This window comes from Drosophila santomea, chromosome 2L, assembly GCF_016746245.2.
Source record: "Drosophila santomea strain STO CAGO 1482 chromosome 2L, Prin_Dsan_1.1, whole genome shotgun sequence".
NCBI classification, from domain to species: Eukaryota; Metazoa; Arthropoda; class Insecta; order Diptera; family Drosophilidae; genus Drosophila; species Drosophila santomea.
Window position 1 is genome coordinate 6,927,642 of NC_053016.2, and position 24,550 is coordinate 6,952,191.

The following is a 24,550-nucleotide window of genomic DNA, read 5'->3' on the forward strand; positions in this document are numbered from 1 at the left end:
AATAAAGGTGGTTCGCCGCCTTCGCAGTTTTTGTATAATTCGCAATTGTTGTTGCTGCCTCTGCTGGCAGCGAAGTCGTCAGCGACGGCGACGGGGGCAGCACCGCTCAACTTACTCAATAAAATTTTTATTATGATATCGCCGCACACGTAAAAAATGTCGACGTTTTGAATTGTAGTTGTGTGAGCGGCTCCCCGTTCTTATCGCCGCACTCAAATTCGCCGGATGACGTAGCCCTTGGAATAAGACTAGCCCGAACATCAGATTTGTTAACAAAGAGTATGGCCGTTTCAGATAGCCGGTGATTTGGATTTGCCAGTCACCGTGCAAGGTTCATCGTTTCGATAAGATGCAGATCGAAGATTCACATAAATAGCTGCCCCCAAATTCAGGTCCATGCTCATGATAAGAAATGTTACCCCAAACAAGTAATAGTTTCAAATACAGCTTTTGTCTAGAACATTTTTAATATCCGCAGCAGAAGAATATGAATGGAAGTTAATAGAGTTCCAGGAAAGCTATTTTGAGTTTAATATTCAGTTAAAACAATTCAATAGTAGCTGGTTACAATTAACAAATGCAATTAACCATTTTATACTTGCTAAAATGGTCAATCCCATTCTGCCATGCAATCCCAGACAGAATTTACTCCAACCACTCGCAAAATGCATTCGTATTTTGTTTTATGTACATACATACATACATACATACATTTGTACATTTGTTATTACAAGGAGTGTATTGACCTGCGATTTCTTTTGTGGCGACGATAGCGTTGACAAAAATGAAAATGACAATATTAAAAGAATGGCGTGTATAAATAAACGGCGCGCTGCAGAATTCGAAGAACCGAGAAATTTCTTAATTTCCATGGGCGCAAAAAGAAAAAAAGGAGAAAGAGTCCAGCAATTTTTGTTTTTTTGGCGGCGAAAGAAAGCCGAACGCATTTCCTGCGCTGCTGCGGCGCTGCCACTGCGCTGCTGCCGCCACTGCCGCTGGTAAAGGGGGTGAGTGGATCGCGGGGGTCAGACGGTGCAATAAATTCGAGCTTCATCCCTCCTGCGACAAGAGCAACAGCAAGAGCAACAACAACCACGACAACTCAAACCCAGAAGGTCTGGCAACTTGCAGAAAGGGCAGCTGCGACGCCGACCGCACTGCCTGCAGCGGCAGCATCGTGCGCAGAGTTCGCGTGGCGGCCGTGCAACGATTTTCGACGCCATCGAGAGGCCGTGCAGCGATTTTCGCACATGCTGCACATGGGTATGGAAAATGGAAATCATGCATGCGCTTCATCCTCCATGGCCACTTCCCCCCATTCAGCCGCTGCGCAGTCGCTGGGCACAGTGGGCGTGGTCAGCGCGTCGGGTGCCAAGAATTTCGTCTAAATTATTTTGTGGGTGGACCCACTGCCAACGTAGAAATCATTCATTTAGCTGTTCATTTTGTTGGTTTCACAGACAAATTGGCGTAGAGCAAATGCAGCACTTGGCATTTGAAGTGAAATGCTGCAATATAATGATCTAAAAATAGAAAAAAAATGAAACTTAATAGTCATAATATAAGTATTATGCACATGCATGTACTATGATGAACAGATAGAAATATTATTGCACTTTTGACATGTGTAATCGGTTGCATTTAAAGGTGCATAGGACTTACATTCATCTGCTTTTCTTTTCAGTAGAAATGAAAATAATTGCCCAAGTTTTCACTTTATCCAAAAAAGCGATCATTATATTATCAAAAACAACGTTGCTTTTGTTTTTATAACACACATCTACGAGCAGACAAAAGGACGTAAGAACCAATAGGTTCAGAAATAGAAAAAAGTACTGCGTTGCTAACTAAATTAAAAACTAAAATTAGCATACCCCCTGCAAGGGTTAAGCGAACGTACCAAATTCCTATTTCTGTTTTTTTTCACCAAAATGTGAAACGCAGGGCATTGTGGGCGCATTTGGTGTTCCGTGAGATTACGAGCTTGTTAGCGTTGTTTACGCCTAGATAACAATGACAAAAATAGTGCGCCATCCAGAATGCGGTTGAAATTAGATACAAGGGAGGGGGCTGGCGGGGGTGGTTCGCAATCAGAGTGCAAATATTAGGGAACCACAACGTATTTAGATGTAGTGTCAACACTCGTGTGGAGCGTATTACATCGGCCGAGTGCGCAACAAGTTGAGTGCCATGGTTACCGCAACTTTGTAAATGCCCTATTATGCACATATGTATGTATATATGTACATATGTATGTACACATGTGCACCTAGGCCCTTTCACTCAAGATAGCTACTGTTCTGCTGTGCTGAATGCTTAACGCGCCGGACTTGCATAACTCGGTTGGCATTAAAGCCAGCGGTACCACTGAAAATTTATGGCATATATCAAGGGTCCAACCATTCGATTTGCATGGTTGTAAATAGTAATTGTGGCTAAATAATACACAGAGTATAGAGCTATAGTAATGACTTTATTCCATCTGATGTAATTCCTATTATTGCAATTTCTATAGTGCAATAAATTTGTTTACCAAGATGCAAAATCAGCGAAGGCAAATAGACTGCGATTAGTTGACTTGGTCCGGAAAACGCTCTCCACGCTCACTGTCTAATTTGCATGTTTATAGTTCCTACAGGCATATGCATATCACTTCACACATCAACAAAGGTAGTATATACATATGTACATATGTATGTATGTGAATAAATGCATCTGCGTTTTCATTGTCAATGCCAAATGACGTAGATGTAGAGGTCGTTGCAGATATGCAAACTAGGCCTAGTGCTCTACAATTCCAATTCATTTGGCAAAATAAATATGTAGTTTATATGTATATGTAGTTTATATGTAGTTTATTTATATGTTTTCTTTTAGGCTGCCACATTTTGTTTATAAAATTATTGACTCCAGCTTGCAAAATAACTCATACGTAACGTATGCCAGTGGAATTTTATGTAATCCAATTGACAACTAATTCGGCACATTTAATGCTAATAATATATTATAAAGCTTTATAATATATGTGCAACACCAAGGGTTCTAAAACAAAAACATGGTTTGCTAAAGCTTAAGCTGTTTTTCAGTCGTTATTTACATAAGCAGAAGCGTAACTTGTATTAATGGCAAATTACGAAAACAGACTGCACGCGAAAAGAAAAGATTACAAAACACATTTCGCCGTTGCTTTCGTTTGTGTTTTTCCGACTAATCCATGCATATGTACATTCATAATGCAATTGGCCTTAAACCGCAGGCGCCATTTGTTTCTTGGCTGCTGAATTATCGCTGGGGAATTGTCGGTGCCATTAGGCATGCAGTTCGCTATCCATATTCACTGCTGCATACAATGTAGCTCCACTGTGCTGAATGATCGATAACTGGTATCGATAACAGGTGGCTCTTGCGGTGGAAGGGTGGCGGGGAGGCGGCATTGACATTCTGCACGTAGACAGACTGCGTCAATAATAACTGCATTAAACGGCAGTGCGCTCTCGCTCTCACGCCCTTACTCTCTCTCTGCACTTACACTTACACGTACACATACATACATATGTGCATCTGCTTTACTCGCTCTCTCGCTCGCTCGCCCATTCGGTTCATTGACCGCCAACACGTGCATCGCAAACCATTGCACGTCCTCTTCCATTTGCAATGGACAACGGATGTCGAAAACCCATGCACTGCCTCCCCACATTACACGTTGCATTTATCGCCTGCACATGCTGGCTGCACCCCTCCCCCCACTCACCACACCACCAACACCGCTCGCTCCATCTCTGTCGCCCAACTATAGAACGGCTTATAGTAGCTAGACAGCACTCCCCGCCCCGCCCCGCGCATCCATCGTTCTCTGCAGTTACTGCGGTGTCTTGCCGCCTGATTTTTCGATTTTCCGCTGTTTGCCTTTCTGCTGCGCGTGGCGTGCACTTGTGTGTGTGTGTGAGCGTGTGTGAGTGTGTTCTTCTTCATATTGTTCCTATCTCAAGGCAAATTGCAGTTGAGGAATAAGAGTTCGTTAGACTACTAACACTTGCAGTTCTTGAAAATTGATAAACCTTTTAATTGACAACTCGATGCAGTTCCATTCATGAGATGGGGCGTGGTCAGGGGTGGGGTGTCCAAAATTACGTAATAAAATACGAATCTCTGTTACAATGTAAACGCAACGCGGAAGTATTGCCAATGTAGGCAACCTTGACCAATTCACAAGGCCAATTCCAGCCGGGCATTGACTTCAAGCTTCAACGGGCGGGAACGGACCCACCTCCAACCGCCACCCACTTGACGATCGGTTTCGAGCGGCTTTTACGAGCACACGCGCCGCCGAAGCGAACGTAAACGTCGCAGGTGAAAAATGCAATGTGCCGAACGTAACTGAAAAACGGCAATATTTTCTAATATTTATGATGACACGATCTATTAGTGCAGCGGGCTTTGCGAAAATTTGTGCACAACTTTTGCTGCTTTTCACAGATTTTACTTATTGTCGTACTTCCAGAGTTGAAATACTCTCTATGTTTTTAGATGGCAAGAACGTGTTTGTTACGCAAAAATGTATACCCTAATGTGCCATAAGCACTCAAAGTGAGTAGCTTAATTTATTGACTTTCGACACTATTTAAAAGTTTGTTGATAAGGTATTCGCTTTGCTGGGTTGGCCTAAAATTAGTCAGTGATATCAGCTTACTTCGCTATGAATAGCACGAATAACATTAAAAAAAATAGCACTTAGAATGGAATAGTAAAAGTTTATCGATCATAAAAAAATGTATGCAATATTCTCGAATTTGTTGCTGCGAAAGTGTGCCGCATACATACACAACGTAAATTCGAACAAATCATAAATAGAATGAGATAAATGTATAAACGCGCTAATTTTGTTCATTGTACTTGTAATGCATTTACAATACCGTTTTACTTTGCGGTATAAAAATAACTTTGTAATAATCTTGTCAGTACGTTAACGAGTAATCAAAGTGCAAGCGATAAGAATTAGTATTTAATGAAAAAATACATTAACGTAACACGTTTTGCTATGTAAGCAACTTGTTATTGTTTGTAAGCTATAAGAAGCTACAGTTATAAACTTATTTTAAGAATTTCATTAATTACGATTTAAGGATGGTAACTGTTTAGTATGGGTAACTAAAAACACTAAGATAACTATAGTTTACGCTTATAATAATAACTCTGCGTAATTGCGCCATCAACATATGCAATCAGTATAATGACCTTAATGTAATAGGCTATGCGATAATGCATTACACATATTACACGGTTATTGCTAGTTTGATTATCCCTCTGGACGGCAGCCCACGTAGTGACGAAGCGCACCAATATAATTATTTATAAGAACTATCTATGCATATAAATAATTATAAAAGTAATTTACTGTTCGATTGCTGGGCTTTGCTCCATCCTAAAATATAAAAGATAGATTGCTTTTTTACAATTGTATATGAGGATATTATTATATTTCAGGGGTTTTCATTCATGTTTAGAATTCTTCAGGTTTTTCCAATATCGAGGTATATTAATATGTGTCAAATGGCTCCACCTTGAAGGTATTCCACCCCGTGAGTTCTACACTAAGTGCATGCCACGCACAATCCTCTAGCGCAAAAAATTTCCTTTTCTAGTTTTGGGGGTTGGTTTCCAGATCTCGAGGATTTTCCTGCGGCTTCTGCGTCTTAGGTTATTGGATAGCTGGCTATGCTTTTCCTTGGGTCAACGACCCCGAACCTTGCAAATTTTCTTTTCGATTTCTTGACACCGAAATTTTCCTTGTCGGGGGTGGACTTTCCGGAAAGGATGAGGTGCGAGGGTGGTTTGGCCCATTGACATGCGCATACTTTTCCTTTCAACGAAATGGGGCGACTTTTCCCCCTCTTCCAGTCCATTTCGATCCCATTTTCGATTCCTTTCAACATAAGCTTTAACCGGCCGGCTTAGTGAACTGATATTCAAGAATTGGGGTTTTGAACTCCAATAGCACTCCATGTAGACAGATAAGTGGACATGCAAAGACCAAAGATCAATTGGATCAAACATAACATTGCCACTTGAGGCAAGATATATGTGGGTACGGGCGCCACATAGTTAAGTAGTACCTCCCCCAACTGGAAAAACTATTTAAATAAAGCTCCATCAGGGATCAGCATATGTACACACATAAGTTGAATGCATATCTGGCATAAAAATCATGGAAATAGACGGACTGCGGGTAGAATTGAAAACCAGATCGTAATGGGGTATAGAAAAGTACGTGGGGAGTGAGATGGCGAGCAGGGGAAATCCCCCAAGCAACTTACACAATACTATGGATACCGTTAACCAAGGGGTCACTGGCCACAACCAAAAAAAAAAAAATAAATAAAAAGAAGCACTTGTACTCCAACCAGAAACCACTCATACGCACTCACATGCGCACTCACAGCCGGTTATGTCATGCCCATTGAATGCAATTGGAGGGAAATTCTTGTTCCCTTTGAGCTTGTTTCAACCGATTTGAGGCAATTTTGTTGACTTCACTTGGGGGAATTTCCCTTTTGAAGGCATTTGAGTGGAAACTCTATTTGTTTGAGGGAAATTCCCTTTGCGCTTGCCTAAAGCGGTTTGAGTGAAACATGAATTGTTGAGGCGGGATATTGACATTTCATGGCAGTTTGAGTGGGAAAAAGTTGACGTACAATACAATTGCTTTGGGGGAAATTCTGCGTGGTTCTTAGAGACCATTTCCCATTGAGACTAGGGAAATTTTTCGATTTGAAAAATGCTCAAGTCGTGACCCATTTTCGTACAACATTTGGTGAAGAGTTCAAAGACCTCTTCTTCTGGTTAGTGGACGGAAAAAGGGAATGGCAACGGCAAAGGGAACGGGAATGGGAATGGGAAAGGAGGCGGACAACCCCAAATGCGTGGGGCTTATTTTTCAGTTGGGCTTTCTGTTTTCGGCTTTCGCTTTCGGTATCTAATTTAGTTTTCACATTACACTCACGAATGCGAACAGCTAGTGCAACCGCTTTTCGGGTGTTTCTTTGGGGGCTGACATGATGTCATTTGGAAAGTTCGTTTTATTTATTATTTTTTGTCTTGTGGGGGGACGACGAGGGTGGAAATGCATAGGCACTATGCTTTGTGTCCAAATTTTATGCGTGTCCCAGGCCAAAAAATTTCCAGGGGGTTGCTAATCGAACCCATACGCCGTGCAGAGTGGTGGACTCCAGTTGGTTAGCTTGACCCATTTAAGCCCATATTTGTTTGACTCCAAGTTACCAACCGAGTAATCTTATTTGATAACCGAGATAGACAGAATTATATTGCGTAGATTCGTAGTGATTTAGAATAAATAAGTACCACAACTCTCGATACAAGATTATATCTATATAATAGAGAGTAACTTCAATAAGTCCCTAAAATTATTAATAACTTTAACCAACCTTAAATAATTAGAGTACATCTTTAACTGCAAGCATTTGCCATCCACCTATTCAGTTTACGAAAATAGCTTGAAAGAATATAATTTTTAAATAAATATTTCCATGAGTTTTCAGTGGGAATATGGGGTCCAGGTCTAACAATTCCCTATTTCGTATGCATCAGCTTTTCCCCCAAAAGAACGGAAGCTACAAATCAATGCACTTACTTTTGGTTTAATAAAGAACTTAAAAAAGCCGAACAAATTAAGTGAAACATAATCCTCGCCACAAAGTTCCACCCGCTGTCTTCGGATAATCGGAACAAGAAAACAAATCTTTGACAGAGGTAAAGTTCAAGAACCCCATGAAAACATCAACACGCATATGAACGTGAACGTTGCCTCGACACAGACACCACTCCATGCCATAAACTGGCTCACTGGCAGTGCTCTTGGACGGAATCCCTGCCTTCCTGCCTCCCTGCCGCCGAAGAAAAGCCCCTGCCCCAAAGTTTTCCCGGCACTGAAAACGAAAGTGAGTCGTTCCACCCACAACAAAGCTCTGGTGCCTTCACCCTCATCGGGGGAAACATTTTATTTGGCGCTGTGCAAGAAGTTCATTGAACTTGGTGGAAATTCGGAAGCAGAACAGAGCCAACGACAAACTCTCCCAACGCCCTCGCCTCACTCCCAGCAATCATTTCATTAGTTTCAGCATGGGTGGATGGTCCGGTGGTGGGAGCTCACATTGCTCCAAACCAAACCAGTCAGCTGCCCGCCATAGTGATGCAAATTTCAAGAAAAACATCGATGTCGGTATCCATCAATGTGTAAACAGTAAATCATCGATGCATCGCCTAACATCGGTGTCAACAAAAACATTGGAAAACATCGACTATGGCCGATGCATCGATGTCTGTTAACTACATTTTTTTCAAGTTTAAAAAAATATAGTTATTAAATAGTTATTTAATAATTATATTATTATTATTATAGTTATTTAAAAAGATTATGAAGAAATGATTTATTTTATTAAAACATAACCTACCTAAAATTACTTTTTAGCAGTCTATTTTGTTCTATGATTTAATAAGGGCTACTCAAAATGAAAACACCTTTTGCTTTCTAAGTTTAGAAAATTGTTTTATCATGTTACTGGTGTTTCCAGTAGTTTGAAGTTGTTGGCGCACTTGTTGCATTTGACAACGATGGTGAAGAATATTCAGCAAAAGCTTGTCTTTGTTGCTTTTGTAAAAATAGATTGATTTGCAATTGTATATGCATGTTGTACATATTAAATAATTAATGTACTTCGCCATTGAAATGTAATTTCGTCACTTGAACACCAAGTACAAATGTTGTAAAATTACTCGACCGATGTTTTGACAAACATCGATGCATCGCCTATTATCGATATGAACAACAGCAGCTTCCCACCATGGACATTTTACTTTGCATCCTTTATACATATTACAAAGGCATTTATATTACATATACAATAAATGCAGCTGTCTCTTTTGCGTTTGTCCAGATTTCCGCACATCCACTTGCTTAGAGTTATCTGATAATCGAGCAACTCGACAATGGCGGTCTCTATTGTTTTTTAAACGTGCGAACGATAATGTGCCAAAAGTATCGTTCGGGCTGGTGATAGTGCAATCGATGATTGTAAGAGCTTTATTTCAAGTTGGTGAGCTTTGACAACTCTGAAAACACATCGATTAACGTAGTTGAAAATTGTTTTATGTTTAATTAAATACAGGCGGATTGCCCGAGTTTTATATGGTGTTATGAGCGTTCAGAAGTCATCACCGTTGCCCACTTAAAACATTCTTTGCTGTTAAATTCGTGCAGCAGTTGCCCAAGCTTTGAGAAGGAGAATCAAATTTACTAGTGCTTCGGTGTTGTTGCACACACACTAAGTTTTCATCGGTGGAAAATCAAATTCGGGACCAGACGTGAAAGATTCGTCAGGATGACAACGAAACACATTTATTCCACGACCAATTTATCAGATCTGCAATTAAAGGAGCAGGGAAATTGCCTTTTCGCAGCCCGAAAATATGACGACGCAATAAACTGCTACTCAAAGGCCATCGTAGGTGTCCCACATATTGTGTTATTGTAATGTGTACTTTGTTGTTTACATATGCACTATGCTCTATGTGTATATTATGTGCAGATTAAGAACCCCACAAACGCCACATACTTCACCAACCGCGCCCTCTGCAACCTGAAACTCAAGAGATGGGAACTGTGCTGCCAAGATTGTCGACGCGCCCTCGACATCGATGGGAATCTGTTGAAGGGACACTTCTTCCTGGGCCAAGGACTCATGGAAATCGACAGCTTTGACGAGGCCATCAAGCACCTTCAACGGGGTTAGCTAATACCTGGCCTTGGATGTGCTCTACACTAATCATGTACCAAAATTATAGCTTACGATTTGTCCAAGGAGCAGAAGCAAAACTTTGGCGATGATATTACACTGCAGTTGCGACTAGCCCGCAAAAAGCGCTGGAATGTTATGGAGGAGAAGCGAATACAGCAGGAAATCGAGCTGCAAAGCTATTTAAATCGGTAAGATGCCATTGACACTCTTTAGTTGCCCTTGCCAAATAAACATAGTTACTGCCATAAGGCAGTTGTAGTAATCCGCCAACTAATTGTGTAAAAACTTTATATTCTATTTCAGGTTAATAAAAGGAGACATGGAGAGCCGTTTGGCCAATTTAAAGCTTAATGGAAATGTGCAGGATGAGCAGCTGAAAGACAAGCAACAGGAAATTGAACAAGAATGCGTAAGTCGGACTATAACCAGTTTATAAATAATAGTAAAGAACAATTTCCAATGATTTTTACTTCTTTTAGGACGACCACATTCAAGAACTTAACAATATATTTTCTAAGGTTGATGAACGACGAAAGGTAAAAAATTGAAGGTTACCAATTAATAAAACAAAAAACGGTTTAATTATTGTTAAAAACATATTGCAGAAACGCGACGTTCCCGATTTTCTATGTGGCAAAATAAGTTTTGAAATATTAACGGACCCTGTGATAACTCCATCTGGAATTACCTATGAACGAAAAGATATAGAAGAGCATTTACAGCGCGTTGGTCATTTTGATCCTGTTACACGCGTTAAGCTCACTCAGGATCAACTAATACCAAATTTTTCAATGAAGGAAGTGGTTGACTGCTTCATTGCGGAGAACGAATGGTCTTTAGATTATTGAGTTATGTATTAGTTGACGTTGTCATTGTAATTGATTAGATGTTAGAACCCAGTTCCCATTGTCTAAAAACCAGATTAGTGATAATAAATGTGGATCTGCAACTGAGATTTATATTGTAATTGAATGATTTGAAATTATTGTAACATTGAACAGCTGATTGTAAAAACTATAAATGAAACAGCTATTGCGCGATAACAAGCCAAAAGTTGAGTCCATTGTTATCGATAGGCAGTCAGTGTGAAAACGGTATCGTTTTCAAACTGTATAAACTTGGTGATATCTTGACAACACTAAATATCGATATACAATTGTTTACAGATTTCCCGAAATCATTTTCAAAGGATCATTCCGAATTGCCTTTAACTTTAATTTGATTTATTTCGTATTTAATTACGAATACTATGGACGCGTCACAAAGCCAATCCCAAACGGAGGGGTCGGCCCAAGATGCTCGCATTTTGTGTCTGCAAAATCTGATCGAAAAGAATATTGAGCTAGGTAAGTTTATATGTTACTGTATGTAAAATCTTAACAAAAATCACTAATTGTTTAATATATCACAGAGCAGCAGATCGAAAGCAACACCTTTGGCCAGTCTATCGCAGCCATAGAGGAAATCATTCAAACAGCCGACAACATCAGCAAGGGACATGAAGACCGCCGTACAAACTCCACGGAACTTGTCCTGGACACGGAGTTACTGCGTCGCAATCACGACGTTGTGGCCAAAGCTATCCAGCATAACACAAACTTTACGGACCGAATGCTGGTCACGGCGATCGTAGGTGCACCATAGAGTTTATTAAATCTTGCCGTAATGCTTGATCCTTTGACAGAACGATTTGGTTTTCAAAGAGCACGAAGAGGATTGGGATGCAGTATGTTCATTGGCCATTCAGTTCGGAAGACCGCTCTTCACCAATGACAGTATGCTGCCCTTCATAGATGTTACTCCAAAGGAGGTGGTTCAGAAGCAACGTGCTCCCCGCAAGACGAAATCTCAAGTAAGTCACTAGTTAAACAATTCGGCGCATTATTCTTTGTTCATTTTATTACTGATATTGTAGGTAGATGAGAAGCGTCCGGAAAAGAGTGACCAATTGGAACGCAAGGACGAAGGAGCAGCGTCCGTTACCCACATGATGAAACAAATAAGACAAATATATCGAGAGGGCAATCAACAGCCGATTCCGTATTTTAAACTAATTTGCGATCCAAACAACTTTATGGACACTGTTCAGAACGCCTTGCAACTTTCCTTTCTTGTGAAGGAGAACTATATTTCCATCGAAAACGGCGAGGATGGTTTGCCATTGGTCCGCGTTGTGAATTCAAAATCAGTCGAAGGAAACGAAACGGCCCAGGCTATTTGCTCCATCGATGTTTCCTTTTGTGAGGTTTGTACCGCAGCTTATGATTAATGTAACAAAATTGATAAGAATTGCATTGCAGAAAATGATAAAGCACTACAACTTACGTGAGCCCATGTTGAAAAAACTCCCATTTAGTGAAAGCTAGATACACAACTTAGTCTCTCTTAATAGTTTATAATGTTATTAATAAAACGTACAGAATGTTTTAAGTTACTTATCTCCTGCATTCAATTTTATTCTACCACCGAATACTAACACATATGAATGTTATAAATAATCGGGTAATTGAAAGTGTTCTTCCCCCCAAACATTAAGTAATTAACGTAATATCAACACAAAATCATTAAATGAATTTTATTACTCAAACAGTTACTTCACAGTTCAAACAGTTCCCCCAATATTTTACTACGAATCCGCCCCTGCCATTATGTCAATTTTTATGACCGCCTACAAATTGTGAAATATGTAGTAGGGGCACTTGTGAAGTTATAGCAATAATAAGAAACTAAATATTAGATAGACATGGCTTTTTATAACTATAGATATTTATTCGATATTTAATTCTGTCTTGGATTATGTTGTAAATAGTTCTAATAATATAACGTACCTTTGCACTTTTAATGCTACCTGCCCTCAATAAAATTACACTATTAAAATGCATTGCATAGCGGAAAAATGAATAAACTGCTCCATTAATTAAAAAATCACTCCTGCGCTTGAAATAAGTGCACTTTCGGTGGCACAGTGCCATTAATTGAATTCCGTTAACTTAATTCCACAAAGAGAAATTAAGATTAATTGAGATTTATTGCACAATGAAGCTTAGGGTTAATTGCATCTTTGCGGTCGACAGAGTTTAAAAGGCTTTCTGTGAAGTAAAGCCTTTATAAAAGGGCAGCGCTTCTTTTCAAACTGGATATACATAGTAGATCAAATTACTTGAAACACCATTGTCCGAGATTTTGGGCAGTAGAAAGCCCAAGTAGGCGAAGAGAGTTGACCTAAGTGTAGGAAACTAAGCTAATGTGTAATTATATATAAAACCAAAATGAAGATTTATTGCTCCATATCAGCATAGCAACAAACGACCTAATTAATAGCCACCCAATCTTGAAAATACAAAATTAATGATGCACAAGCGCAGTTTCAATAAGTTGCCAAGATGGGTTTTGTCTTAGTAAAGTTCACATTGAAGAAATTTACTTCTATGAAAAACCATTAAAATATATAATTCTGCATGGAGTTTGAGCAAAGGTAAAGAATAATTTTTATTACTGGAAAATTATAAAAAAAGGACTGCTTTTAGTTAGAGGATAATAAACAAAATGTGTTCTAAAAACAAATGATAAATTTGAAATTTGAATTACTGAATAGATATTTGTTTTGTATGCCCATCATAGTAATAAGTGGTTACTCCAAAACTGCAATTTAAAGTAAGTTAGAAGTTCATAATTCCAAGTTTTCTTATTTACAAGACTAACTCATAAAGTTGATGCCATTTTGGAACCCTTCTTCTCTAAGTTTCTATGTGGGAAGCTCAAGTCCGGATTGAGTTCTGCTAAATTATAACCAATTTGGGCTCCATAAATTTCCTCGGATCACTTTCGCATTAAGCGTTTGCGTAAGGTTCGAATGTACATTTGTTCTCGCATTGATATTCCGCTGAAAGCTACATAAAGTTAAATGCATACATATGCAGAGACATCACCCACATTATTGTAACTCACCCGTGGTCACAGGCACACCTGCGGTCAGCAGAATAGCATCGCGGATTTTAGATACAGTGTGATCTGTAAACGTAGTGTGATATTAATAAGCCGCAATTCTTCAGCTATTGCATGCAATATAAAATGGATCATTTACGTGAGATAATTTAATTGGAGAAATGTGAGTTATAAATAAATATAATAAGAATAAGGAAAATTAACTGGTTCATGGTACTTAAAGTAAATAAATAATTCCCTAACTATTCAGCTTTTGATGGAATATTTATAACTCATATTTGTATCTTACAAATAGTATCTCAAAGTTCGCTTAGCTACTTTTTCGACCAGAGCTGTGCTGTGGATGTGCGCCTATCTGTATGTACGCACGTTTGGCTCCAGACTTTTGGGTGGCGCTGGCAATCGACGCTATGCCCATGTGAGTGCTGTGGTTGGGATTGGGGGATGGGGCCCCACTCCTCCGCCTCCTCCACCTCCTCCTCCTCCTCCGGGGAAATCGGGGAGCCACGGGTGCCGTTGTTAGCACCACTCGATCGCCAGAGCTGCGCTGATGCTCGCTGCGCGCTCTGCCTCCAGCACTTCAGCACTTTTGTTCCCAAAGCGGCTTTCCCGAAAATTCAGTTCGGATTTCAGTTCGGATTTGAGTACCACGCGATGAAGACGACGGCTTCAATTAATCCAGAATTAGACGTGCAGTGATACACGGGGTGCTATATTTTTTGCAAATATCTAATCGAGCGAAAAATGAAGGAGAGCTTAGAAAGTTGAAAAATCCCGGTGTTTCTTGTTCAGTGATTTTGTTACAACACTTAAGCTCTGAGATCCTTTTAGTTAATAGTCCAATTCAAAAGCATATTTTTAAAAACCTATATTGAAAAACCTTTATTCAAAAACCTAATTCAAACTTGTTTAGTGATCGTAACGAAGAGTAAGGTATTCTGATAATTGATCGTTTTGAGTGACATATCCTTTTCTTTTTGAAGACCTTTTCAGTGCACCTTCATCTTTACAATGGTTCGGATTGTTAGCTCTTGGCCTCTTCAAAGGTCCGAAGACATTTTGAATATGGGCTTAATTGCATTTTTGGAAATGCGTTTAATTGATTCGGGTTTTTTTTTTCGGGTTTGGGACAGACCAATTCACCTCGCTCAAATCGAGTTGTTATCTGCCCGATGACAGTAATCACTCAAGTACTGAATGCATAATGAAAGAAAGCCCTCTGTCGATGTGGTTTTCAATTTCCCAAAACCCAACATTATTTCGCATGCCTTAAATGTGGCAGCGTAATTGCAGTCATTCGGTTTTAGGATCGATCGGATAATAATACAGCAGGCAGTGAGCCGCAAAAGTAGTTGTCCAAATCTGAAAGCGAAATCAAATGACAGGCACTAGCATTTTCCACCAAAATCATGCATTAAACCATTTTAATTTAAACAATCCCATCTGCGCGCACACATATGTTTCGAAATAGTTTCCCGTTTTGCTAATTGCGGAAGTTTCACATGTAGTTTATGGAGAAGCGTCAATGACGAAATACAAGAGTACAAGAATGTGAGGAATATATGACATGTGTATCAAAATATTTTGGGGCATGGGTAATTTGCCTGCCATGGCCGAGCGATTGAACATTTTCCAAACACTTCAGTTTAATGCAAGTTCTTCATAATATCCGCACTCTTTGAATTGAGTGCCTCCGAGTTCAGTGGCATGCTGAAGTGCTAATGCCATTGCAACACACATGGGTAAATGCAGTTTCACTGCACGATTGGCTCAAAATGGCCCTATTGACACAGATAAGTGCGCAAAGTCCATTGTGACATTAGGAACTCGTATACCCGCTACTCACACACAGTTCTAGGGTATGCAATTGCCGCCCAACGAATGTGTGTCACTGGCGGCAGAGCACTTTGCTCTTTATAAGGAGTCTCCTCTGGAACTGCCAACTACATATATGTATATACAACACCATGATATGTCATTAAGGCCAAGATTTCATGTAGCTCATGAGTAAAAGCTGAGATCTAACTAAGCATCCTCGGCTCGACATTTTCAATCTCTTTTCAGAAGATGTCATATGCAAGAACCTTGATTTAGGCGAAATTCCTAAGCCACAGCTTGAGAACCGAACTGATTTACATAGTTATATAACATATTTGATGTGCGTACTCGTAGTATACGCAATAGTTGTGTGTGCTCATACATAGCTCCAAAATGTTGAGTGGGTGTGGAGGCTTCTAATGAAATACGCCCTTCCCATTTTTGTTCACGGATGTTGGTAGTGTATGCTGTGTTTGCTATATGCTATATGCTGCCGAAAGTACATCCATTCCAGTCGAATAGTCACGGTCGGTTTAATCGTAATCAATGAAAATAATGGAACTTGAGTTCCTCTGTGCCGAGCTGCTAATACAAAGCCTGTACATGCGTACTGGCAAACATTAAAGATCGCTTAAATCGCTGGCGAATTTATCTACAAGTACATACGAAAAGTATCCAAGTATATGTAGCTTGTAAAATATTAGGCTCTGGTATCTGGGAATTTTAAGATTTAATTGTATTCGGATAAATTGACTTAATAATATTTAACATGAAATGTATCCCTTGACTTTTTCAGGCTTAGAAATGGCGAAGCTGTGGTTAATATTCAGGTAAGCAAATAGTATCTCAAAAGCCTGTGAAGCTCAATCTTTTCCGAAAAGCGAGTAAATGGTTTTTTCAATAGATACAAATTTGATAGCGAAAAGAGGGCGGGGTGAACATCTTGCTCAGCTGGATTTAATCAAGATCTGTTTGCCCTGCCGCCGAACAGTGGCTCGTTTTCACAGAAAACTTTGTAAAAAGTGTAGATCTAGATACTTCAAAGAAGTCTTTTGCCTTTAAAATTGCACTGATGTGTTGGGAATCATTCGGAAGTGATTCGGTTATCTGATTGACTTTATGAAACATTCAATTTCCGGTTTTAAACTATTTTTTTTTTCATTCAGAAAACATTCATAATTGCAATATATTACTATTATTTTATTCAATTACATTTGCAGTATTCTTACAATCCTCGCAACGATACACGATTCTAGTTTTGTGCAGGCGGATTTAACAACAAAAGAGCGAATAAAGGTTTGTACTTTGATATAAATTGTAAAATGTACAATTTGTTGGTTCGTTTAATCGAATTACTTATTCAATGCTTACTCGAACTTTTTCACTAAGTTCGATGCCCATTTGAAGTGTTATTATAAATTATCACTGTTGGAAAATATGTCATGTTGGCGTTGATAAGCTATAAGTTCAATAAATTTGATTAGAAGGCACACTTTTAATGTCAAACTAATGGTGCTTCGAGTCATAAATTTGTAGTAAAGTGCTTCATTAATTATAGTAAATTTATGAAATAATTGGTATAAGTTTATTATTTTGTTATTTGCTTGCAGAAACATCAAGATTGGCTTAGAGAGCACCGAAAACCTAAAGCGAAAAAGAAAATCTCAAACAACTCATACTATGAGCTAGCCAACTTGTGGCATACGAGAAAAGATCTATCGACCAAGCAAAAACCGAATAACAAAGAAGACTACTTGGAGAACGAGACAACTAGTAAAATATCCAACAAAAACGAGGAGAAAGTATTAAAGTCAACGATTATTTTCCTAAATGGCACCAATCAAAGTACATCGACATCCAAATCCGATCTGGAAACCACTACATTACCAAGTGTGACTACCAAGGATCTCTTCGAACGTGGCAGTGTTGCAACCACACGACAGACTCCAAATGTCGAGGAGGTGGTCTCCTCACCCAATCCACCGAATGAGGCAACAACGAAGAAGGCAAAGAAGAAGGTGTACCCATATCCACGCTGGGACAAGTGGAGTGACTGGAGTTCCTGCTCCCGGAGCTGCGGTGGTGGCGTGAAGTACCAGGTTCGGAAATGCATTAATAGGTGAGTTGTATAATAATACCACTTCTCAAGATATATGGGTTTTTAGCTATTTATTGGATAGTTTTCAACTTACAACTCATTTAAAGGTATTTGGTTTCAAATGTGATCTGTGTGCTTTTTACATTCATTGGCATGGTTTGATGCAGTTTCTCTAAACACTCCACTCTTTTACCGATTGCAGAAACCTATTGACGAATAATCAGCTTACGAGTAATGCATGTGTTGGATACTTCAAGCGCTATCAACTGTGCAATGATGTGCCATGCGACGAACAATCCCCGGATTTTCGGGCCTCCCAATGCTCGACTTACAACGATAAAGAGTTTCATGGTCATCTATATAGGTGGGAGCCCTATGTGAAGGGTATGCATTAGCCGCGATCATTGTTGTGGTTTCATTAAACAAAGTGAAAGTATAATTACCTTACCTTACCTGTTTATATTTTAATTATTTTAATATTAAATATTTGTGTACAAATTATGTTTATCGAAGCTATTAACACGTTTAAACACTTCAAATTGTTTATAATCATTCATAGAGGACGCTGAATGTGAGCTGAACTGTATGCCATTTGGAATGAAATCTTTTGCCACACTGAACGAATCCGTAATTGATGGAACTCCTTGTGGGCATCCAGCTGAATATTTTAGGTCACAATTCTGGGATCGCGCTGTTTGTGTGGATGGAGCTTGTAAGGTAAAATAAATATTGATAATGCTAGTGAATTTAATTTAATTTATATTTACTCTAGTTTTAAATATATTTTTGCAATACAAAATGAGATAAATGTGCCACCACCAGCAACAAAGCAACGATCGCACAATAAAAGCACTCATTTTTCGATACTAGAGCTTTTTTAAGTACAAGAATCGCATTGAAAACTTAGTATTGGTTTTACATTGAATCAAAAAGCACGCAACATTTAAAGTGATCCGTAATGAAATTCAAATGAGCATTTAAAGACATTTCGGTGTACATAAAGTGTTAAGGCCTACTTCAATTTTAACCTTGATTTTTGTTTTGAAACTCTCAAACTAAGTGTGCAAGTTAATCAACGATTGCATATTCAAATTAAAGTGAAAGTGTTAATCAGTTAAAAATTAAGATATATCAAATATAAGATACAATTTGACCATTTTTTATCGTTAAAATAATTTGACTTGATTGGCAATTAGGTGTAATTTGCATTGCAGTTTGGAACCCTTTTAACCTGGTACTTCAATGAAGTATAGTTCGTCCAAGGCTTCAAGTTTTCAAATTGATTCTTGAGAACGGGAATAGGTCAGCAAATCAAAGTAGAAATAATTTCGTGAAGGCAAAAAACTGGAATAAGTCCAATGAGCTTAATTTCAATGAATTATTTTAGTAAACACATTGCCGCAGTTGTGCGTACAGAAAGTCCATCCAAAAAGCAATTGCTTATAGAACATATGCCCCTTAATATGGCTGACTGAATGTATTTTGTACGCATTTATTTTGTTGTTTATCTTGTATGCTTAATAAGTGGCCAATAAATAATGTTTTTGCAAAGCCCACGAATTCCACTCGTATTACCCTGAACTTACTATATATAAGGCGTGTTCTTAATGTTCTCCTGCAGAAGCTGAACATAGTTTTTGTGGAGTGGATCGCTATAAAGAATAATCAACGTTTTTTATATAGATAAAGTAGATCAAAAGTTAACAGATATCATTGATAATGATATCATTATTACCCTTTCTGTTGCTGGTGAGTAAGCACAATAGTTAGTGAATATGGTAATGAATATTTTATGATATGGATTGTAATTTTATAAGAAAACCATATCCATTTTAGGCGGTGCAAGCCAGTGGCGAAATTGATGGATTGTATGCGCACAGTGGATCCGTGAGCTGTGGAGGATTACTTTGTCGCCCTATCACGGGCATCTTCACCCGAGATCCTCTGCCGGAACATGCCTATGTGCAAGTCACCACACTGCCAGTGGGTGCCTCCAATATCTCGATAACTGAACTGAAGAACAGCATCAACTTGCTGGGTAATGCTTCTCATGATATTGCATAATACCCATGATTTTCAAATCTCTTTCGTTCTGGGATTCCAGTACTGCGCACCTCCAAGGAGGTGTCCATCTTCAATGGCGAGAACACTGTCTCGGATAGCGGATCCTACGAAGCGGTTGGTGCCGTCTTCGACTATCATCGCATCGATGGCGCCCAGGACAGCAATGGCGTGACCGAGTGGATCACGAGTGTGGGGCCCATCCGGGACTCATTGCAACTCATGGTAGAGCACCTTTCTGCTTACTTACTCTTGCTGGATTTCTACATGTGGTTTTCATTTGGTACTTTAGGTTTACACCAAGTCTGCCAACAATACTGGTGTGAAGTACGAGTACATGCTGCCCATTGTGTCCGAGTCCGAGGAGAACGAGATGTCGCTGGAGAGCAGCGATGGCCTGCTGAGGTCCGGAATCGAGGACACCAGCTCATCCAGTTCATCCAGGGCGGGACGCAAGCGTATCTTCAATTGGAAAGTAATTGGGTTCAGCAGTTGCACAAAGTCCTGCGGCGGCGGCACCCAGACACCCATTATACGCTGCATTCGCAAGAATCCACTGCGCTATTACTCGCAGCGCCGTTGCATGCACTCCGTGAAACCGGTGTTGAACGAGAACCTATTGCACTGCAACACGCAACCGTGTCCCGCATATTGGAGATTGGACGATTGGGGCGAGTGTCGCTGCTCGTCGAGCGGCGGTCTACGGCGCAGGGAGGTCAGTTGCGTCCAGGAACTGGCTTCCGGCCTGGTCATACACGTCGATAAGGCCGCCTGCATGGAGGATGAGCCGCCCACAAAGAAGCAGTGCGAATGTCCCAAGAATCGGCGACGCAACTTGGCGCGATATCGACTGCCTGGCAGTGCGGAGTCCTCCTCGAATAGCACCCATGTGAAGAGGAGCAAAATCGATGGCACCGACGCACTGGCCATCTGGTTGACGTCCGAATGGAATCAGTATTGCTCGGTCACCTGCGGATCGGGCGTTGAGTATCGCACAGTATTCTGCGATCGCTCCAAGGCCGGCGAACAGCGTTGTGATCCCAGCACAACGCCCGAAAGTCGTCGTCCCTGTGAGAAGCCAGCCTGCGAGGTGGGCGATTGGTTCACCGGTCCGTGGTCCTCGTGCAATGGCGACTGCTTCGATCTGAGCCGCACCCGCGAGGTGCTGTGCATCCGGAACCAGCTGATCACCGAGCACAATGAGTGCACGCCGGAACTGAAGCCGCAATCCGTGGAGAAATGCTCCCACGAGGAGGTGGAGTACTGCGCTGCCCGTTGGCACTACTCGGATTGGTCAGAGGTAAACAGGGGCTCTTTGATTCGTGTTCCCTTTGGCCCTGCTAATGGCAATTGTTTCTTGCAGTGTTCCAAATCCTGTGGCGGTGGAACCCAGCGACGCAGTGTCAGATGCTTGGAGTACGACATCAAGATGAACGCCTTGCGGGAATCAACGCACTGTCGGTACACAAACAGGGATCCAGTATATCGCAATTGCAATGTGCAAGCGTGTGAAGGTGGGTTTCTATCTTAAATATTTTGTTTATTATTTATTAAGCTATATTATTTATTTCACAGAATTTAAGAAACCGGATGTGGCTCCAGCCTGCGCGGATAAGTTCGCCAATTGCCAGTGGGCTTCGCAGGCAAAGTTATGTAGCTACGATTACTACCGCGAAAATTGTTGTCTTTCCTGTACGGGCGGCAATTAAAGTTCGTAGTGCGTAAGAATCTTAATTAATTTATAAACCGACTATTTAACCGTCTCTGCAGAATAGCTACAAAATATTATCAAGCTTTACCCCCCCGCATATGACATTTTGTTAACTCTAGAACTTAGTATTTCTGACACTAAAGCTCAAAATAAGGCTTGCAGGGAAATGCAAAAGTTAAATGATCGACCAAGAAGAATGTATTAACGCAAATTAATAACAGCATACTAAAGTAAACTAGATGAAGACTAAAACTTAATATTTAGTGAAATTATAATAATCTTAAACGTAACCTTTAAGAAACGAAAAACGATGTGGTTTCATACGCAATCACATGAATTTCAATAAAACAGAGATTATATGAAGACTTTTACTATTCTTGTTCTGGAAATAAAGGAGTTGTTTTATTATTCTAATAAAAAACGGTTAGTTACTTAAAAAACATTTAAAAGAAATAAGAAACAAGCATGCACTTTTTAGAGGGTGTAACCCCGTATTTGCCAGACTATTCTAATTGTAAAAAAGTAAATGACTTCAACTAAGCCCAGAACACTAAATCCCAGGAAAAGTCCGGCTGTTCCGCCAATGGAAACTGGAAAAGGAACAAGTTAAAAAAGTATTAAATATTTAATACAGAGTTATGTAATTAGTTACACATAAGATCGGTCAGTGAGAATATAACTTGTCTCCGTAGTCGACTTTGTGGCCAAGTTTTCACTGAAACAGCGCTTCCAATTCCTCCCAGCAATTGTTTAGCTCCGGACATGGGCTAAAATTAAATTAAATTTTTTAATATTTTGTATATATCAATCTTGTGACGTACATTCATGGCCTTCAATGTAACCACTGAATCATGGCAGTTCTGTTCGCAGTAACAAGGAGCAGGTTTTTCGTGTTTGCCATTTTCCTCGTACAACTGCAGAAAAAAATCTACAATAGGTGAACATATTTTATCCTCAAATAACATTATTTTATTTTCATATAATTGGTTCTTTTATTTGTTTTGTACTTACTTGCATGGTGGGGAAAGCACCTTCTTAAAGTTTTATAGTCGCACACAGGTTTGGGGTTTGCGACTGAATGAAAGAGTCAGGATTTTCGGATTTAAATAAAAGTATATATGAAACTTACTGCGATTGGGATAAAAATGGGGAATACATTTGCAAATTCTATATGCCAGATTGATGCGGCACTCTTGCTGACAAATATTTCTGGTGTAGAAGGGAAAATGGGTTAAATTGGATTCGTGGGCAAATCGGCATCTTCTCATGGCCACCGTGGTATCTCTGGGAATTATTACAGGGTAATTGTAGATTTTAGTATACCTCTTAGGTAAAAGGTACTTGGAACTCACTGCTCTAGGTTATCCTCGGCAGTGATCTCTTCGGTGCTGAGATCGTACAAAACTCCATCGTAAGCATAATCAGAGTTGGAATCCACCTTCATTACTTCAAAGGCAGAATGTGCGAAAGCCTTTCAAATGTACAGCACTCAATAAACTCCTTAGTTTATAACTAGTTAAAGGAACTTACAATTATGGCCGGTCCCTTGAAGCCCAGTAAAGCGTATTGGGTATCCTTTTGAAAATACGAACCAACCTGATATTGAAGTCGGGTGTTTTCGTACTCATACTTGTTGTACTCGGGATACTTTCCAAAGATAAAATACCGCGAGCTGTATTCCTCGGTTAGTATAGAATTGCACAGGTAGCACAGTCCCCACTCAGTAAGAACCTGTCCGAAATAAATATAAGTCGAAAGCTTCAGACTCAAAGTTGGAATTCAAGTACCTGGCGGACATGTATAAACATCGCACCATCCATACATCGAATGCGTTCATTGAAATTGGGTTCGTAGGTTCTATCGTAAGTTAGATTGTAGATTAGTTCGATGTAGTGTTCCGGTTTCAGACCTAAATCCTCTATTATTTGATTGATTTGCTCGTTCTCGGGAATGTCCTGAAAGTTGATGTACGTCGAATTGGCCAAGTTCTCGAGAAAATCCCACAAAATATCTTTTTGCGGCCCCTTGATGCCATTGTTACTTGAAATGCATTGTAAGTATAATGAAAGAGTTAAGAAATATTGTTTGCATTTAGTTATTTACCGACAATAATCCCCGAAATATGTGATATTAAGTCGATCCACTGGACAAACTGTAACACTCGGCAAGGTGGTGTTCCAAAAAATAAAATTACGCTATGATTGAAAACAGTGAATTATTTTTTGATTTTAGTTTTGGGTATTCAGCAGTACTTCGATGCCGATATGTATGCTTTTGGTGTAGTAACGATCTATAGATGATAAGCAGACAACGATGCAAAAGTATATCGAGGCAACCAGCAGGATTAGCCAAAGGAATCTAGAAAAAACGCCGATTGAAAATATCCGATTTTTTACAAAAATTTTTTTTTTTCGATAAAAAGTAATCCGTTTTTTTTCGATAGCAGTAAAAATAGTTGAATTCGTAACAAAATTTCCTATCCACATGAGCTCAAAAAAAAATTTTATTTTTTCAATTACCGAAAATGCAACAATTTTTCAATTTTTTTTTTTTCCGAAAACCGAAAAAATTGGGATAGACATTGTTAGCTATGTTTATTAGCAGCACAAAACAGTCTTTATTTTAACTGGGCGGTCATTTTAGGCCAAGTTAGGGCGGAAACGCCGATTGAAAATACATATTTGTAGTAAGTTTAAGTAATTCATAACTTACTTTTCGAACAGTATGAGCATGGGATCCGTAAGGTAGCGAAATCCATGAATGCAACAATTGTTGAAATACAACACAAAGTAATTTACAACCGTATTGGACCACTTCCTGAACTTTAACTTCTTGGAAACCATGGTGTTAAAATTCTAAAGATTCCTTTTTTTTATCTTTTAAAACAAACACGTAGAGTATGGTAATCCTGTTCTTGGGCGACTAAATAATAGTTTTCTAGACAAGAAATTGTATACTAATTTTTCCTCTTGGAAAGCAATAAATTCTTTAGCGTGACTAAGCTGGGAAATGGCTTTCTGCTATTAGGCAGCAGCTAACTTCATTATTTATTTAAAACTATTACATTTTGCACTTGTGCCACTCTGCCGTTCGGAATGTTAGATG

At 39.5% G+C, this 24,550-nt stretch overlaps 4 protein-coding genes across 6 annotated transcripts; 3 read left to right on the forward strand and 1 right to left on the reverse strand.

Moving 5' to 3' along the window:
* Positions 1-9,104: 9,104 nt before the first annotated feature.
* LOC120458626 (E3 ubiquitin-protein ligase CHIP) lies at positions 9,105-10,767 on the forward strand. Its single transcript, XM_039646349.2, has 6 exons — positions 9,105-9,518; positions 9,603-9,801; positions 9,859-10,000; positions 10,116-10,221; positions 10,292-10,348; positions 10,418-10,767. Exons 1-6 carry the CDS (start codon positions 9,396-9,398, stop codon positions 10,658-10,660), a joined length of 870 nt encoding a protein of 289 aa, XP_039502283.1. The 5' UTR covers positions 9,105-9,395; the 3' UTR covers positions 10,661-10,767.
* Positions 10,768-10,963: 196 nt separating this feature from the next.
* On the forward strand, positions 10,964-12,713 carry LOC120458852 (non-structural maintenance of chromosome element 4). Its single transcript, XM_039646679.2, has 5 exons — positions 10,964-11,158; positions 11,224-11,441; positions 11,497-11,664; positions 11,728-12,057; positions 12,113-12,713. The coding sequence occupies exons 1-5, from the start codon at positions 11,062-11,064 to the stop codon at positions 12,176-12,178; spliced, it is 879 nt and encodes a 292-aa protein (XP_039502613.1). The 5' UTR covers positions 10,964-11,061; the 3' UTR covers positions 12,179-12,713.
* Positions 12,714-14,338: 1,625 nt separating this feature from the next.
* LOC120458610 (thrombospondin type-1 domain-containing protein 4) lies at positions 14,339-21,804 on the forward strand. Of its 3 annotated transcripts, none has more exons than XM_039646317.2 (11): positions 14,339-14,690; positions 16,372-16,405; positions 16,796-16,871; positions 17,186-17,694; positions 17,876-18,057; positions 18,233-18,390; positions 19,510-19,711; positions 19,778-19,959; positions 20,027-21,034; positions 21,098-21,248; positions 21,310-21,804. In XM_039646317.2, exons 2-11 carry the CDS (start codon positions 16,380-16,382, stop codon positions 21,441-21,443), a joined length of 2,628 nt encoding a protein of 875 aa, XP_039502251.1. In that variant the 5' UTR covers positions 14,339-14,690; positions 16,372-16,379; the 3' UTR covers positions 21,444-21,804. The 3 variants fall into 3 exon arrangements, with proteins under 3 accessions (XP_039502251.1, XP_039502250.1, XP_039502252.1); XM_039646316.2 differs by having other exon boundaries at positions 14,340-14,464; XM_039646318.1 differs by lacking the exons at positions 14,339-14,690; positions 16,372-16,405; positions 16,796-16,871; ... (1 more) ...; positions 17,876-18,057; positions 18,233-18,390 and adding an exon at positions 19,336-19,422.
* A 106-nt stretch (positions 21,805-21,910) lies between these two features.
* Positions 21,911-24,288, reverse strand: LOC120458280 (sodium channel protein Nach). Its single transcript, XM_039645876.1, has 11 exons — positions 24,158-24,288; positions 23,698-23,803; positions 23,549-23,640; positions 23,233-23,485; positions 22,976-23,176; positions 22,798-22,916; positions 22,575-22,729; positions 22,457-22,519; positions 22,267-22,373; positions 22,098-22,212; positions 21,911-22,035 (listed from the first exon to the last, which is right to left on the reverse strand). The coding sequence occupies exons 1-11, from the start codon at positions 24,286-24,288 to the stop codon at positions 21,920-21,922; spliced, it is 1,458 nt and encodes a 485-aa protein (XP_039501810.1). The 3' UTR covers positions 21,911-21,919.
* Positions 24,289-24,550: the final 262 nt, after the last annotated feature.

Bases quoted from the DNA above. Each gene is read 5' to 3' on its own strand.
- LOC120458626 (XM_039646349.2), top strand. From the start codon at position 9,396: ATGACAACGAAACACATTTATTCCACGACCAATTTATCAGATCTGCAA. The intron at 10,001-10,115 runs GTAAGATGCCAT...ATTCTATTTCAG, and splicing joins CTGCAAAGCTATTTAAATCG to GTTAATAAAAGGAGACATGG. The intron at 10,222-10,291 runs GTAAGTCGGACT...TACTTCTTTTAG, and splicing joins AGGAAATTGAACAAGAATGC to GACGACCACATTCAAGAACT.
- LOC120458852 (XM_039646679.2), top strand. From the start codon at position 11,062: ATGGACGCGTCACAAAGCCAATCCCAAACGGAGGGGTCGGCCCAAGAT. The intron at 11,665-11,727 runs GTAAGTCACTAG...CTGATATTGTAG, and splicing joins CCCGCAAGACGAAATCTCAA to GTAGATGAGAAGCGTCCGGA. The intron at 12,058-12,112 runs GTTTGTACCGCA...ATTGCATTGCAG, and splicing joins TCGATGTTTCCTTTTGTGAG to AAAATGATAAAGCACTACAA.
- LOC120458610 (XM_039646317.2), top strand. From the start codon at position 16,380: ATGGCGAAGCTGTGGTTAATATTCAG. The intron at 16,872-17,185 runs GTTTGTACTTTG...ATTTGCTTGCAG, and splicing joins CAACAAAAGAGCGAATAAAG to AAACATCAAGATTGGCTTAG. The intron at 21,035-21,097 runs GTAAACAGGGGC...TGTTTCTTGCAG, and splicing joins ACTACTCGGATTGGTCAGAG to TGTTCCAAATCCTGTGGCGG.
- LOC120458280 (XM_039645876.1), bottom strand. From the start codon at position 24,288: ATGGTTTCCAAGAAGTTAAAGTTCAGGAAGTGGTCCAATACGGTTGTA. The intron at 22,520-22,574 runs GTAAGTTTCATA...TCTTTCATTCAG, and splicing joins CCATTTTTATCCCAATCGCA to TCGCAAACCCCAAACCTGTG. The intron at 22,374-22,456 runs GTAAGTACAAAA...CACCTATTGTAG, and splicing joins GTGCTTTCCCCACCATGCAA to ATTTTTTTCTGCAGTTGTAC.